Below are 18,170 nucleotides of genomic sequence, written 5' to 3'. Positions count from 1 at the left end.
TTCTTTAGAAACAATCTCTTTCACAATAGGGAAAAGTAGAATTATAGAAAACTGTCTCTCTAAATTATTTTTGTTAGAATATGTGCTGCCGAAGAGAGCACTAAATTATTTTTGTTAGAGAAGGAAGAAAGGAAATAAGAGAAGTGTAGGAATGAGGGGGTTCTTATAATTGAGAGGAGTGTCTTCTTTTCTATTTGATGAGCAAACTAATCCAAGTACACTGCAGGGGGAAGAAACAACTATGGCAAATAGGGTGATTCAGGAGAGATGACATTGGACTTGGGATCAGAGAAGTTGATTGCACTTCTTTCTCCTCTTCCAACGTCAAGCTTGAACAGATTATCCAATGTCAACTTTATTGGTCAAAACGAGGATAATTAAATCCTGCTTTCCTAGTGTATTGGTTTGTGATAAGATTAAAATGAAATTGTAAATACATAAAAATATATATTTTATATATATACAACTTTGAAAACAGTAAAATGTTATCCAACTGTAAGATATGTTTTTATTACAAAGAATGAAGTCATTGGAAGCAGACTAGAGAAAATGATGCAACTGAATTCATTTGCTCTGTAGTCTTGCCAGATATAAAGGTATTTGAAGTATGGGAGATAGGGATTCGCACGAAATAAGGAGATCACCATTTACCAAACAAAGGAGCCAGGCTCCAAACAGACGTGCTTGTATTTAAAATATTGCTGTTGCCAGCATTTTATTTGGTAATAGCAGTGTCTTTCAAAGCATTACAGTGGAATGCTGGGTGTGCTTTGTGGCATCACCAGCCTCTCTGAAGGGTGGAACCCAGCTCTGTCTCTCTTACAAACTGCCCAAGTGATTCTTAAGGACACCAAAATTTAAGATCGAGTGCAATACGGAACAACCCCCAAGATAAATCAATGTAAGTTATAAGGATTTTAATGAAGAGTTTCATTTAACACAACTGCTTTGGCTTATAAGGCATTTCCTCTTATTTATGAGGACAAGGTTAGATTTCCCACTGCTCAGGAGCTGCTGGATGCCATGGAATAGCAGACGTCATGAAATCATTTATGGCTGGTGCATAATCTTATCTCTGAGGACCTGGGAACACAAGAGTAACCTCATTGCCATTCCTGTTGCTTCCACTGACTCCTTTCTCTTGTTTTCTGTTATGATAAAATTTTGATTTCCTAAAAACAAAGCATCCCATGTAAGCTTTTTTTTTGGTAAGCAAGCCTCCTCTATTTCATTATATCCATGGAATTGTTGAGAGAGTCACAGATGACAGCCTCTTTGGACGCTCTATGATAATTCATGTTAACCACTAAATTAACACTGGGCTTTCTTTGGGCATAAAGAAACTCGATTTGGGTTATGTTATCAATTATGTATTCAACTTTTAAAATTCTGACCTTTGGATGTTTTCTCAGGAACAAATTACTCTTGCAAAGTAAGGATGAGGCTCATTTTGTGAGTTCTTACATTTCTTCCTCCATGTTAGGAGAAGGAGCTAATTACTTCCCTTTGTTTTCACACAGAAATAGGACACAAGTCTCAAAAGCTCCAATAAAGTGAGAGTGCCTCTAAAATTATGCAAATTAGGATCAGGATAACTGTATCCCCAAATCACAAAGAAGGGCAGTATCATTGATGATGGGAAGAGCAGACAGACGTGAGGGAAAGCATCCTGTCTCCAGGAAGAATGGCAACTAATCAAGAAACAGTGTTCCTCATCAAGGACAGAGTTAATTTCTATCCGTGTTTCTCATCTGATACTCATGCCAACCTTATGAAATAGCTAGTATGTCTATCCTACAGACAAAGGGATGGAGGTACAGAACAGTAAAATTGCCTAAAATGATCCACCTGATGAATAACAGATTATGAGTGAAAACTCAGGTTTTTTAAGAATACATTTTTGATTCTGAGGTCGACAACATCTCTGTGATGCTATCAGCCTCGAAATCACGCCTGAATAAACTGTTTCAAAACCTGGATTTACTGACTAGACCAGGGTCATGACACGTGCAATGATACAGACAATAACACTTAATGTTTGGCTTAAGGAGAAAAAGGTGCTCTGCACTTTCTCTCTGGGGTGGGCAACTTGAAGGTGACAAGGATGTGATTACACAGTTGTGCAGAGCTGCCAAAATAGCCCAGTTTGTCTAGGAAGCAGACATTCACTTCGAAAGTAGAAAATGGTGCAACAATTTCTTTGCTTGCTCAATCAATTTTTAAAAGACACCAATGAGGTTCCCAGTACTGGAAAAGTCACTAGGAATATAAATGTAAAGAAAGAACGATGGAATAGGGGCAAATAAATAATAATGACTCTCCTGAAGGACAGTTAAGAAAAAGGAGGCTTTCAGAAAATAGAAAATATCCTTTTCTAGTTTGGAAACAGTCAACACCTCCGGTATTGGTACCCCTACTATCTTCATGGAGACAACTGAACTTCTCTTCTTTGAATGCGCGCCACTTGGAAAACAGAAATGGGAGACCCCCAAACACTGGAAGGCCTGCACTCTGGCCTCCCAAAACCCCACCAATGGTTCCCACTGGATGCCTTTACAGGGAAATGGGTGGAGAAGAGTTCCTTAAGCAGGTTATGTCTCAAGAGGAAGAAAAGGGTCTGAAATATCCTAAGCCTTTCCCCCTTTGGCTTCTAATGGAGAAAGAGAAGTCTTTTCCCAAGGGAAGAAGAATTTAAGGGACTGAAGGAGAAGGTCTAGACCATCTGGCACTCCATGAAACAGGAGGCAGGAGCTCTTCCAGGACTCTTCCTCTGGGTGCTGTAATTCCAGCTAGAAGTGGGATATAAAGTCTAGAAAGGCCAGGGGTGGGAGAACCAGGCAAGGTGTTTCTCTGGCTCTCTCCTTCCCACCCCAATCCAGTCTTCACCCTGCCCTTGGGCTCCTGGTTTGCTCTACCCTGTTCAGTGTCCTCCTTCAGTTCTTTGTCCTAGGAGGGGCATGGCCTGCTCTGTGGGATCTCACCCACCTGCCTCTCCCCTGTCTCATCCTTCCAGTACCCATCTTTCCTCTCCCTTACCACCACACATACCCGTGGTTTCAGCCACAGCGAACTTCTTACCATTCCTAACCCTCTAGAACATTCCTCATGATCATTGTTTATGACCCAGAAGAAAAGCCTCCTGGTCCTTGGATTCTTCTTGAAGCTCCTGAGCAGAAGAATTGGTTGCTTCCTCCTGGGTGTTCCCACAGCACTTCTACCACAACCAAACCACTTCCCGTGTTGCATTCTTATAAATGTTTTCATGGCCAGATTGTAAGTCTCATAACTAGAAGGACTATCATTTTCTCATCTCCATATTCCCAGCACTTAGCCCCATTCCAGGGCACACAGTAAGTCCCAACAACTGTTTGTTCAATGAAGAACGGACTGAATTAATAGGGGTACGCTACTCCCCTATCTTCCTCTCCTGAATCATACTTGGAGTAGTTTTTTTTTTGATCCTCCTGCTTTGACACAAATCCCTGCTAATACAGCACAATTAGCCTGTGAGAAAAAAGAAGCAATCTGAGGATGGTTTCGAAATGAAAAGTCGGACATCTCTAGACTCCATCTCTAGGTGACCCTATAAGAACAGTCTTCCAAGGATTTTCTTTGTTAGAGAGTCTAATAAAGCAACTGAGCTCCCAGGCGCTGTGTTATCCCAACCCTCTCCACTCTAAGGAGAAATAACTAACTTGGCACACGATCTTCTCCATCCAGATCTTGTACAGATTTCTCTTCCTCATTTTCATGTATTTATTCTCAAATATTCATTGAGCACTTTCTGCCTCCTAGGAACAGTTAAAGCATCAGGGGACATAGTAGCGAATGGAACAGACAATATTCCCTCCACGGGCTTTTAATTCTAGCAGCAGAAAGAGGTACAAAATAAGATAAATAAGGAAAATATATAGCATGCCTGGTAATGGTAAGTCCTCAGGAGAAAAAAAATAAAAAAGGGACAAGGGGACAAAGGTTTTAGGGGAGTTAACATTTTAGATAAATAGTCAAACAGGGCCCCTGACATTTGAGTAAAATTCTGAAGAAAGCCAAGGAGCAAGACATGAGGAAGCCTTGGAGAAGAGCATTCTAAGCAGAGGGAACCACAGAGCAAAGGTACTGTGTGGGAATGTGCGTGGCTTTCTAAGAATCAGCCATGAAACCATTGTGTCAAGATCAGAGTGGGCCAAAGAAAGCCTATAAGGGATGAAGTCAGAAAGGTAAACATGATCATTGGAGGAAAGGAGGCCACAGAACTGAGAACCCAGGTTTTGGATGTGTCAGGGGTATGGAAATTGAAATTGGTGAATCCTGTAGGAGTATCAGCTAATACAACATGACCCAGGAGCCAAACAAAGTGTTTAAGAAATAAATGTGGGGAAGTGACCCAGGAGTTAGAAGAGGTCAAAAGATGATGTTTGCTCTGTTGGCATTAGATTCAAATGTGGGGAACTCCAGGGAGGAGATAGGGAGAATGGTTTGGAAGTGGCACTGAGGAGACAGGAGGGCAGGTGCCCCTCTCCTGGACCCAGGGGAGAAAGCAGGGAGGGGAACCCTCAGGGTTTCAATGGAGAATACAAACCAAAGGATAGCCCAGAGAAGAGGCTGTCAAGGTAGTGGGTCCTGCCCACAACTGACTGATTTCCAGGGGGCCTGGGGAGAAGATCTCAGGGTTCAGAAAGAGTAGGCAGGAAAGGCAGCTCTCTCTTACTCTCTTTGGTCATTCTTTCCCTGTTTTCAGTTTCGTCTTCATCTTTTCCAAATTATCTTTCCCTCTTCATTCTTCTTTCAACTTCCTTCATTTCTTTGTGTTCTTCTAAGTTCTCCTGTCCTATTTTTCATTAGTAGTAATCTTCTTTTTCCATTTCCTTCCTGAATTACCATTCTTTATGGCTTTAAGTCTTCTTTCTAGATTATCTTTTTAAGTGTCCTTTGGATAGGGGCCATTTTTTTAAAAAATCAAGTTTCCTCTTTTCTCTTCCTGATATTTAATTCTTCTCTCTGGGAATGATCCATGTGGTTGTTTGCTTTAAGGATGCTTTGAAAGCCTCGGAAATTACTCCAGGGAATATGCTGTCAGTTGAGAATTTCTCAGTAGTCTTACATCCTTGACACATTAAAAATGTCCCTTTCCTCACCTGGACTTTGACAGGTTCCATCCAGTGCTCCAGAGTGTCAGCAGTGATGTTCTCAGGCAGAATTACAGGATCACTAGGGGGAATTACGCACGTCAGGGAACACACTGCACCTGAAAGAACAGAAATTTACAGCAGAGACTTGAACTTCTTAGATCTCTGTCTTTTTATCCTGGAATGAATAACTTTGATTTTTTTTAAGAGCAATTACTGTCTACATTTTGGGTCACCACATTATCATGGTTATAGGCAGGGCTGATATTCATGTACTATGCACCTGTAAGGATAATTCTACACTCATTGCTAAAGATCCACTACCCCATGTTACCTTCCCTTGACATGATGCCCACTCCTCTTTCTGGTGCAGCATGGCCCCTCCTCTGGATACTGAATCCCTGCATGATCCAGCCATTAAAAGTTTAACCTCCAAGACCCTACTCTAGGACTCTGGCCAGCCAAAGACTAAGCTGATTGACTGATGCCTTTTAAGTACATTCAATATGATTCCTGCTTATATGATCTCTGGAAGACTTATAATCATAGCAGTCACTACCTAAGGAATTTACCGGCTGGAGAAAAAAAAAATGGCCCAGAAATTATGAAGGCAGATTTATAATGTCTATTGTTTCACTGAAGATCATTATGCTGGCAGCCAAGAAACCTATGTGATTAAAAGAGGAAGCAACAGGAAATTAGAAGCAGACTTTGGTCATGTGTTAGCCTCCTGAAGGAAAATCTTGCTCTGTTGCCTTGTATGTGGGGCCCAAATGTCTTCTAAAACTCTATCCAAAGATGACATACTCCCAGAGTTCTCTGTTTCCTCATCTACAGATTTGTTCATCTCCAAGCTTCTTTTTGGCTCTCACTGTCTCTACTTCTATGTTTTTTTTTGCAAACTTGTAAAATAATTCAAAATGCTACATGACTCCTAAGAGCTTTATATATGTGAGTGCGTGACATTTTAATGCAGAAATTAGAGAGTGGGGAGATGAGACTTTGCTCATGAAACACCACTCAAGAGGCCCTGTCCCAGCACCCCACTACTCCATGCATGGTCGTGAGATATCTTGGGGCAAAGAACAACCTAAAGATGGTAGAGAACCATCTCTGAAACTAACGAACTTTCTTATTCACTCAAATTATGCCCACTGGCATTATACAGTTAGAATGGCATGAAATTACTCCTGACCTGAGAAGCCTGGGTATCTCAGTCAGCTGAGCATCCAACTCTTGATTTTTGGCTCAGAGTCATGAGATCAAGCCCAATGTTGGGCTCCATGCTGGGTACAGAGTCTGCCTGAGATTCTCTGCCTCCCCTCACTCTCTGCCCCTCTCTCTGCTTATGTGTGTCCTCTCTCTCTCTCTTGCTCTCTAAAATAAATAAATAAATAAAATCTTAAAAAAATATTATTCCTTGCTTATGCAGTTCAGAACTCAGGGTTAATCTTACAAGTTTTCCATAAACAGCATCTCTTTTCTGTGATGCTTAGGTCCAGCCAGGGCCAAGTTGAATTAACATCACTATAAATCAGCTCCGACCACAGAGACCCTTAGTTGCCATTACTTGATTAAGAATTTGCCCGTAGGTTCTGGAGCCTGGTCCCCTGTAGGGAAAGAGTGGTTGAAGAGCAACACGAGCAAATGAAATCTCAAATCATTCCTTTCAGGAACTGTCTGCTCCAGTAACAACTGCCGGAAGAACGGAGAAGGGGCCCAGCACATGCATGGTGCTTGGCTACACATTCCCACCCTTCCTCTTGGACTAAACTCAACTCCTGCCACAAATAACTCCACCTCCTGCCTGCAGCGAGTGGGGAACATGACCAGACATTCCACAAAGAGCTCAGCACCCACACCAATGTCACATGCATGTGGAAGGGTAAAAAGAAGGAGTTTGACATAAATTTTATTTTTTACTGAACCACCTAAAAGTCAACTTGCATTTCCATCTACTCCTCAGAGAGAACAATGGCTCGGACTCAAACTCCAGCCAGGCCTAATAAAAGGATTATTTGAAAGCAGAATTTACAACCTCTTCCCAAACTTACCAATTCTGTATCCATGTTCACACTTGTACTCCACAAAATTCAGCTCCGAGGGGGGTGGTGGGCATTCCCCTTGAAGGTTCTCACACAACTTGAACTCCTCAGTCCATAGTCCCTCCTTAGTGCAGAGGATGGGACGCTAGAATATCAAAGGTAAACATGTCCATGCTTGTTTTGTTAACTTCGTTTAGAGCAGGCAAAAAAAGTGGTCTGATGAAATGGTAGTGTTCTCCAACTCTTAGAACCTGGACTAAAAGATACTTTTGAAATAATAAACCATACTGTTACTGACCAAAAAAAAAAAAAAAAAAATCAAGACAATCTTTTGATGTTTGGATGTGAAGAAATCATGAACAATTTTGTCATTAATGAAATTTATTAACAATGTGTTAGATATATGGATTCTGTGAGCTGTTAACTGTAGCCCACATATTTGGAGATATTTTTGGAATTTTTTTCACAGATGGTGTTGTTTTGCATGGATTCATCCATACTAGCACACAAACGCTGCTTGTAGCAAATGTCAGACTTTTTTTTCAAGGGGGTATGATCCGGTGAAACCAATTCATAATTTTTCCAAAGGTATTTTTACTTTCTGCTTAAATAGACACATCATAGTTGCTTTTGATCTCACCAAAATTTTATTCCCTTTCTCCATATGTGTGCTGGTTTGTGTGACTCTTGGCTCCACATCCCCAATAATCACAAAGGACACTGTACGCAGTTCACAGAGAGAACAGTGTTAACTCACAAAACCCAAGAAAGCAAGATTTTAGAAACCGTAGATAACTCTCCCTTCATCTGGGGCCAACTCCTTGAGGCCTTAAACAATCAGTGCAAACGGATGTGTTTGATTTCTCAGGAGTCTCATTTCATGGCATGTTCTTTTCACATCTGACCAGCAGTGCTTACCTTGGAGTGCTGGACACTGAGACAGACATGTGCCAGGAGAGCAGTCAAGGTCATTGATCTCTGCCTAGGAAGTTGGCTTAACTTCCTGTCTCATGTGTGTGTGTGGTGCTTGAAAAGAGTCAAAACTAAAATTGATTTTAATCACATAACCACGATAAGACTGTGGTTTTCATTTGATACCTCTCACGCCAAAATACTAGGGAGAATGGTAGTCAAATAGTGTTTGCAGCTTTGCCTTTGCCGAGAAATCTGTGTTTCTGTTCAGGACTCTGTTCTATTGAAAAATACGACATCAGCTTTCAGAGCCAGGTTAGGTCAGTGGCCATCCATGGAAGATAATCACATTGCCAAATAAAAAGCCTGTCATTTTTTGGAATTTACCCAGGTACCCAACCCTTCAGGTTTTTCCTTTTCCTTTTATCCAAGAGGAAGTTTTAAACTATTCCAAAAATGGGGTTATCTTCTGAATTTTCTATCGAATAATATCAACACAGCTGCTTAGAATCCCAACTTAGTACGCCCCTGCCTATTGGGATTCGCTCTGATCATTTCTAGTCAACATTCTTGGATTGGTCATCAAGATTAGAGCACAGTCTGATCCAAAACCAAATTCAAGTCATCTTACCCTTCCACTTTCTTGGTTACAGTTGAGCATGCACTGGCTGTTGAGCTCAAAGCCATTGGTACATTCATACATGCCTTCAAAGACAGGAGAAGGGGGCTCACACACCACTGGGATGCAGCTGCCTTGCTCCCAGATTCCACCCTCCAGGCACTGTATCTTCAGGAAATTGCTGATGAGACAAGAAACAAAATAGCCCATTAGACTCCCACAAGGAGGTCATGGGAGAAGACTGGGTTCTCTGTGATATGGGATAAGGATTAGCAAATAGGTAGGAACAGTTGGTTCTGGTTAACCAGAGGTCCTACCTCACCAGTCTAACTTCTAAGTCATGGATATAAAAATCGTAGTGTACACTTAGCAGTGATAGCAACAGCTATCATATGGTATCGGCATACCTTGGAGACATGGCAGGTTCCGTTCCAGACCACCATGATGGGAGAGCTCACAATAACGAGAATCAAATGAAAATTTTTGGCCCCCAGTGCATATAAAACTTATGTTTGCACTATACTGTAGTCTATTAAGTGTGCAATAGCATGAAAGTCTGCAAAACAATGAAAGCTTAATCACATCTAGATTTTTATTTAAACTGAGAGACACGTGACTCTTCCTTTTACTCAAACACTTAGAGAACATTGTAGTGTTATTAAACGGACTAATTCCAGTTTTGTTGTTTCTCAAGGAATATAGCAGCCCATGGAGAGGGAGGGAGGTGGGAGAACAACAGTCGGTCCGTGAAGCAGTCAGAACACATACATTTGTTGATTAAGTTTGCTGTCATATGGTTATGGTTCATGGTGCCCCCAAACAATTACAATAATAACATCAAAGAATACTGATCACAGATCACCATAACAAATACAGTAATAATGAAAAAGTCTGAGATATTGCGAGAATTACCAAAATATGACACAGAGACTTGAGGTGAGTAAATGCTGTTGGAAAGATGGTACCAATAGATTTGCTCAGTGTTGGGTTGCCACAGACCTTAAATTTGTTAAAAAAAAAAAACAAAAAAAACCCCTGCAATATCTTCAAAGCACAATAAAGCGAAACACAATAAAACAAGGGATACTTGTAATATTTAATATCTGACTCTCAACAGAGCTTGATAAATATCAGTGCAGGGTCTAGATTGTTTACAGTTGGGTTTTATTTAAGCCTTTCATCTCAGAGAAGCCTCACACCTAAGTGCACTGGGAAATGCTAGGTGGGATGAAGGAAAGAAAAAGTTATCACACACTTGGGAGACTACTCAGAAGTGATGTGGGGATCATCAGTGTTCATATGGTAATGTAATTGAGGAAGTTGCCAATATTCCTCAGTTTTCCAGAGAGGGGAGAAGGTGCAGCATAGAGATTTTCTTTTAAAAGAGAGACTCTTAGCCTGAACTTTAGAAGGGCAAGAACCTCATTAGAGATTACTACGGCCATTTTGTTTATTTCCAAGTCCATCTTTTCCTTGGACAGCTTTCATGGCTTTTGTCAGATTCTCAAAGTAGGCATGACTCAACACTGTCCTGAAAGAACTGCTTTTCCTTCTCGTGCACGAACATGGCTTCCAACCAGAGAAGCTGCCTCGAGGTAGACAGACGTCAACAGAATTAGGTCTTGGTACTGTGAATTCCATTCCATTCCCCTTCTGATTCACTGCCAATTTGAAGGAGCTTTCCATGTTTCTGTTTTAATGCATCCACTTCTGATTCAGAGCAATCCTGGTTACCAGCTTGTGATTCTAAAACAGAAATAATTCCTTGGCCATGGACTCAACCATATGGTGGCCTTGAATTATTATTTTCCAGGGCCATGATGCTCTTTTTAAATTTCAATATGCCCACAACTTTTCATGACTGTCACATCATTATACAATGCCTCCTGTGTACTTCTCCAGTATTCCAATGTCATACTGAGTTAAATATTTATCACATCGTTTTATAAATGTGCACATGTCTCTCTTTCCCAGTAAGGCGGAAACTTGCTGAAGGCAAGGATTGTGCCTTATTCTTGGTCTTAATTCCTGTTTTTAATTCCTCATAATAATCCCTAAATAATACCTGGCTTACATCTGGCATTAGTTAAGTATCTTTCAAGTAAAATAATCGAACCAAAATTCACAGTGTGTTAGGCATATTGCATAGCATATTACACATGGTAACAAACTGAATGATCAGAATAGTCCTGATGAAATAGTATTATTATTCCTAAAAGAAACATACTCAGAAATGTGAAATAATTTGCCCTAGGTCCTATAGCACAGATTGCGTTTGATTTCAAATAATTTAAATAGGGGCACCTGGGTGGCTCAGTCAGTTAAGCATCTGCCTTCAGCTCAGGTCACAATCTCAGAGTCCTGGGATCAAGCCCAGTGTCAGGCTCCCTGTTCAGGGGGGAGTCTACTTCTCCCTTTCCTGCTCCCCCTGCTTGTGCACTCTCTCTCTCTCAAATAAATAATATCTTTCAAAATATCAACTAATTTAAATAAATTTTAATAGTTTAACATAATTTAAACAGTCTCCACTTAGAAATAAGTGAAGGAGTGTTAGTTTTTATCGAGGCAAAATTATTATATAACATTAGTTTCAGATATGCAACATGACAATTTGATATTTATATACATACAAAGTGATCACCACAATAACTCCAGTTACCATTTTCAGCACGCATTTGACCTCCTTCACCCATTTCATCTATTCCCAACTCCCTTCCCCTCTGATAACCATCTATCTGTTCTCTGTATCCATGAGTTTTATTTGTTCATTTGTTTTGGGTTTTTTAATTCCATATGTAAATAAAATATGTGGCATTTGTCTTTCCCTGACTTATTGCTCTTAACTTAATATCCTTAAGATCTATCCATGTTGTCACAAATGGCAAAATTTCCTTCTTTTTAATGGCTGAGTAGTATTCCGCTATGGAATAAGTATATACACTACATTTTCTTTATCCATTCATCCACTGATAGGAACTTGGTTGTTTCCATATCTTGGCTATTATAAATAATGGTGCAATTAACATGGGAGTGCATATATCCTTTCATATTAATGTTTTTATTTTTATTTTTTGGATAAAAAACAGAGTAACTGGATCATACTGTAGTTCTATTCTTTGTTATTTGAGGATCTTCCATACTGATTTCCATTGTGGCAACACTAATTTACATCCACAAATATATACAAAGGTTCCTTTTTCTCCACATCCTCTTCAATACTATTATTTCTTCTCTTTTGGTTAAGAGCCATTCTAACAGGTTTGAAAGAATATCTCCCTGTGGTTTGGATTTGCATTTACCTGACAATTAGTGACTTTGAACATCTTTTCACATGTCTGTTGGCCATCTGTATGTCTTCTTTGGAAAAATGTCTATTTAAATCCTCTGCCCATTGTTTAATGGGGTTGTTTGACTTTTTTGCTATTGAGTTGTATGAGTTCTTTATATATTTTGGATATTAACCCCTTATTGGTTATATGATTTGCAAGCATTATCTCCTATTCAGTAGGTTGCCATTTCATTTTCTTGATGGTTTCCTTTGCTGTGAAGCTTTTTAGTTTCATATAGTCCCAATTGTTTATTTTTGTGGCCTTTGATTTTGGAATCAAATCCAAAAATCCAAAGCCAAGACCAATGCTGAAGAATTTATCTCCTATGTTTTCTTCTAAGAGTTTAATGGTTTCAGGTCTTACATTCACATCTTTGATCCACGGGGGGGTCAATTTTTGTGTAGGATGTAAGACAGCGGTCTAGTTTCACTGTTTCACATGTGGCTGACCAGTTTTTCCCAACACCATTTATTGTCCCTTCCCCCTTGAATATTCTTGGCTCCTTTGTTGTAAATTAATTGACCATATATTTGTGGGTTTATTGCTGGGATCTCTATTCTGTTTCATTGATATAAATGTCTGTTTCTATAACAATGCCATATATTTTTTTTTTACTATAGCTCTGTAGTATAGGTTGAAGTCAGGGAGTGTGACACCTCCAGCTTTACTCTTCTTTCTCAAGATTTCTTCAGCTATTCAGAGTCTTTTGGCCCCATACAAATTTTAGAACTGTTTCTTCTAGTTCTGTGAAAAACACCATTGGGATTTTAATAGGGATTGCAGTGAATCTGTAGATTCAATTAACAATATTTATTAACAATATTCATTCTCCAATCCAAGAGTATGGAATGTCTTTCCATTTATTTTTGTCTTCTTCAATTCCTTTCATCAATGTCTTTGAGTTTCAGTATACAGGTGTCTTACCTCCTTGGTTAAAATTATTCCTAGGCATTTTATTCCTTTTGATGCAATTTTACATGGGGTTGTTTTCTTAATTTCTGTAGTAGTTTGTTATTAGTATATAGAAACAATTTTATTGATTTCACTTATTAGTTCTTCACTGAACTATTAAATACAATTTTGCTGAATTCATTTATTAGTTCTAATGATTTTTTTTGTGAAATCTTTAGGGTTTTATCTATATAGTATCATATCATCTGCTGATTGTGACAGTGTTACTTCTTTCCGATTTGGATGTTTTTTATTTCTTTTTCTTGCCTAATTGCTGTGGCTAGGACTTCCAATACTATGTTGAATAAAAGCGGCAAGAGTGGGCATCTTTGTCATGTTCCTAATCTTAGAGGAAAAGCTTTCAGCTTTTTACTCTTTAGTATGATGTTAAACAGTTATTGAGATTCATACTTTTATTCCCAGGAATATTTCAGGGGAGAAGTTTGATTTTATGACTAGAATTCTTAAGCATCATGGCTTATGAACATATATCTATGATCTGTTAATAATAAATACTATTTTTGAGTTATATTTTAGATGTTTGGCAAAATATCTATATACATTATTTCACTGAATCCTCCAAATGGCAGTTAAGGTAAATATATTATTAACCATGTATAGAAGGGAACTGAGCATGAGAGAAATTTAAAGCTAGCTCAAAGATCCACAGTAAAAAGTATATTAGGACCAGGGCCTACGTGAGTAGCTGCCAAAGCCTGTGGTCCTTCCACTGTGTCCAATTTAACTGTTCTTTTCATTCTCTACAGCCCACTTTGAATATTAATAACATCTCTATCGTATTCAATACCCCAGGGGTCCTTTATCCTGATAACCATATTTATAAGTCTGGCAAAAAAAAAAGAAGATGATTCATTTTAAATTTCTGTATTGAGTAATAAATTACATATAGAATATTACACAAATCTTAGTATACAGCTCAAATAATTTTTACATGTGAATACACCTGGGTAATCATGCAGATCAAGATATAGAGCATTTCCAGTGCCCCAGAATTTCCCTGGTGTTCCTTACAGTTAAACCTTCCCACAGCCTTGCAATACACACTATTCTGTCTTTCATCAGCATAGATTATGTTTGCCTGTTCTTGAAATTTATATAAATAAAATCACACACTATGTACTATTAAGTATATGCCTCCTTTCCCTAAAGGAAGATGCCACTTAAGAATATCTTCTCAAATCTATTTTCAATGAAAGCTTTGTAGTTCTTTTGATTATAACTAAACTCCTTTTCGGCCCTCTTATAGATGGAATATTCTACTCTTCTTTCACATTACAGAGTTTATATCTTCCCAGGGACTCTCTTCTTTCTACTACCTCCCACAGATGAAATCCTTCCCCTACCTCTGCTGAACTGACATCCTCCAGCTGGAGAGAGCAGGCAATACTACTGACACCAGGGGAGAGGCAAGGCTGTAAAACCTTGCATGTCAGCATGGTTATAAAGGAAAACCCTTGCTTGGCCAAAACGATAATATTTTGACTTCATGTAGTATTTTTCTCTGAATTGCTTGGAACTCTTCAACATGGAAATAGCCCTCCCTTTTCTTGCCCAGCATTGAAGAGCTATTCAAGAATGCCAATTTCATATATTTCCTTGCCAGTTTAATAACCTCAGTGGTGAAGGTAGATATATCAAACTTGCAGAGGGAAGAGTGAGTTGCCCATTGTAGGTGGTAGCTAAACAATAGGACAGGCCCTGTGATGCAAACAATAGGACAGGCCCTGTGATGCAAACCACCAGCAATATCAGTGAAACAGAGAGAGGGAGAATGCTGGAAGGCAAATCCTATAGCAATGGCAAGACTTCACCCCCCAGGGATGCCACAGCTCTCCCTCTTCTAAGTTTAGTGTTAAAGAGTGTCCTCTGAGCCTTTTAAAATCATTAATGAAGAAAACTGGTTTATTTACTGTGGTTCAACTCCTTCACATAAGGTGTTATGAATCAAGAGTTAAGAGGCACTTTGAAACCATGACATGAATAGGTTTGCATTTCAAAGAATGATGCCATTGACTACTACTTCAATGCCCAGAGGCAGACCCTCACCAGGCCAGGGATTCTAAGCTTCTTTGCTAGTCCTGTCCAAACGTCCTTCACATGAAACACTCTACTCACTGACTATTAGCTGTCTATATTTTCTTCATTCCAGTGGAGTAAAAGAGGCTAAACTATCACATTAGGAACCATGAAGTGACTTGCGCAATGCCACCTTGCAAACAATTCACTGGCAAAAGAAAGAACAGAATGCAGAGTTTTCAAATCATAATATAACACCCCAATCCTCAGACCGATGGTTTCCAAATGACATTTGTAGACCAATCATGCAGGAGACATTTAAAAATACCAAGACTGACACTCTTACTAAATCAAGTGTCCTGGGACTGCCCTACACTCTGTATTTTTTTGACTGGCCAGCAGTTTTTATATGGAGCCGGGTTGGCAAACCACTAAAATCTATGCTACCTATCTACAGAAAAAATTAATCTTAGGTGTAGAAATCAGAGAGCAAAATCACATACCTAACATCCCTGGTTAAAAAGGCCATCTGCTTAGCAAAGACCAAACAGGAACAGTTACAGCAAGACAACTTACTCTGTAAATGGCATCATGAGAGGAGTTGGGGCTAGGGGAAGGTCTGTATTTATTTTCCTTCAAACTACTCCAGACAAATCACCATAACTTCCAAGTTAGAAGATGCTTTTTCCAATTTCCAGAACTCGTGGTAACCACCTAGTGCTGAAAATCCAGCTGTGCTCTTTCTGCTTCTTACACCATTGCCAGAAATAAAGATCTTGTAATCAAGACTTGGCTGAAAATTTGATTGATGTTGCTTGAGGCACACATGAGTCTACCCTACCCCATTTTTCTATCACCACTGCACGGTTTTCACAAAAGTAATATTTATTTTTCACTGGAGAAAATAAAAATATGATTGTTGAGTCCAAGAGAGTTCTCATATCTTTACCAATCAAGGGAATCTGGTGTCTCCAATGGGTAGTCCCTCAAGAAAAATAACAATAACAGAAACACAATAAAATATTGAGCACTTAAGGTCTGGAATTGTGCAGAAGAATATATATCTCCATCATTTTATTCTTAACCCCCTCATGTAAGAAGGACTATTATTATGTGAGTTCTTCATTACCTTATCTTTGCACATGCTCTTCCTTAACCACCCCCATACCATCATCTACACTGTTGCTCAAATTTGAAACTTAAAAAACATCTTTGATTCTACTCTTTCAGTTTTACCTTTTTCCCATCCCCCCCCATCTGATCTGATTCAATCCATCAGCAAGTCTTCTCAGCTTTTCCTCCCAAATATCTCCAGAATCTATTCCCATACCTCTTGCCTCTCCATTGTCATGAGTGCTATTCCAAGTTCCCGCCTCTCACCTCCTAACTGGATACCCCATTTCTCTGGATCACTTCCTATCCAGTTGGCAAACACCAGTCAGAGAGATATTTTATAAAATAAATAAATACATTACATCATGCCATTTTCTTGCTTAGAACATTTCAAATTGCCTCTTCTTGTACGGAAAAAAAAAATCCAAACTTTCTCACTTCTCAGTCACAAGGTCCTGTGTAATCTGGTCCCACTTTCTCTGACCTCATCTACCCCATTCACTTTCTTTAATGTACTTTGTCCACATTGGACTTAGAATCCCGAGCACAACCAAGTTCTTTCCTGCCAAAGGACTTTGGCGCTATTCTTTCTGCTTGTGTTTTTCTTTTTGTTCTTCTGACTGGCTCTTCTTCCTATCTAAAAATAATTTTTGCCACCCCAGAGCAACCTTATTTTATACTTTTATTATTTTTGGTTTTTAATCAAAGTACCTGTGTCTTTCAAGGAATGCATATTCTAATTATATATATATATATTTTTTTTTTTGGTTTTAGTAATTTATTTCCTGTCTCCCCAACTGGAATGTAAACTCGGTGAGAATAAGACCTTATTTACTATTATATCTTCACTCTCCAGCACAATGTATGGTATATAAATGTTTATTTTATAGATGAGATAAGTAAGGTTTAGAAAAGTAGGATAACTTGCCTAGGGTTATCTAACTGTTAATGGAAGAAAAAGGATCGGTACCATGATCCATCTGATGCCAATGTCTAAATCACAGTATGCAAGCACCATTATTCCTAGAAATGGAGCTGCAGATAAAGTATCTCCTGTTACCTCATACATTTATACTGCATGTCACAAAATACTACCACATAGAACACCCCTAAAAAGGGGGTGTAAAAGCAAGGAGTAACCGCATTATTTCCATAACATAGATTCGGAAACGGGAGCATCCATTGGCTAAGTGTTTTGTGTGGCACACGGTCAGCTTTTGAGTTGAAATTTGAAGCCTCTTTACTCAGAATACAGTTTAGCCCCTTACCACTTACAGTGTGGTTCTCAGAACAGCAGCACTAGAATCTCCCAGGAGCTTGTCAGCAATGCATAATCTCAGATCCCACCTGAGACAGACTCAATCAGAATCTGCACTTAAACAAGATCCCCAAGTGATTTCTTTGCACATTCAAGTTTGAGAAGCACTACTCTAGGCTCTGTTAAAAGACAAAGTCCTCTACCCCACCCCTGGGCGAACCATCAGCACTTCCAAAATCAGGGAGTGTGACACCCTCTTAACAAACTGCAGACCTGGTTTCTCAAGCCAATATCCTCAATGAAGAGCAGGCAGACTGGTCATGGTCAGTCCACAGCCCATCAGTGAGTCCAACCTCTGCACAGCAGGCCCTCGATGTTTAGCTTCAGTCCACTCCACTGGACAAGAATTAGTTTTAGTAGGACCATCCCACCATACACATTGGCTTTGGTTTTCCATTTCTCCCTGACTCAAAAAAAAAAAAAAAATGCCCCTTACAAAGCTCTTCTTCCATGTAAAACGGAGCCTCTCTGTCAGAATGAGCAGTGTGCTAAGTCCTGAAAGTACATAGATAGTTCTACTTCAAAGCCCCACCCCTCACTTCTGTCTTTGGGCTTCCTGCTACTAAAATTTAGGTCTCCAAGTTGGCAGATGCAATAATGTCTTGTCCCAGGTCTGAACACCTAACTCAAGTTTGGGGCTCCTTCTCCACTTTTGTTGCCCTGCCTTAGTTGTCTAACCCTCAGCCTCTCTCATTTTGAGTTCAGTAGCTCCCACTT

The 18,170-nt window shown here is 39.4% G+C and overlaps 1 protein-coding gene across 1 annotated transcript in view; it reads right to left on the bottom strand.

The window, feature by feature from the left end:
- The window catches only part of PAPPA2 (pappalysin 2), a 273,728-nt gene that overhangs the window by 42,112 nt on the left and 213,446 nt on the right, over positions 1 to 18,170 (bottom strand). The window contains exons 17-19 of the mRNA XM_032838777.1: positions 8,718 to 8,886; positions 7,184 to 7,319; positions 5,139 to 5,248 (exon numbers count right to left, since the gene is read on the bottom strand). Coding sequence (XP_032694668.1) covers positions 5,139 to 5,248; positions 7,184 to 7,319; positions 8,718 to 8,886 — 415 coding nt within the window. The remainder of the gene's footprint in view (positions 1 to 5,138; positions 5,249 to 7,183; positions 7,320 to 8,717; positions 8,887 to 18,170) is intronic.

The sequence above is a fragment of the Lontra canadensis genome, unplaced genomic scaffold, assembly GCF_010015895.1.
Source record: "Lontra canadensis isolate GAN:19392208 unplaced genomic scaffold, GSC_riverotter_1.0 scaffold106, whole genome shotgun sequence".
Lineage (NCBI taxonomy): Eukaryota > Metazoa > Chordata > Mammalia > Carnivora > Mustelidae > Lontra > Lontra canadensis.
This window is presented reverse-complemented; position numbering and strand designations above follow the sequence as displayed.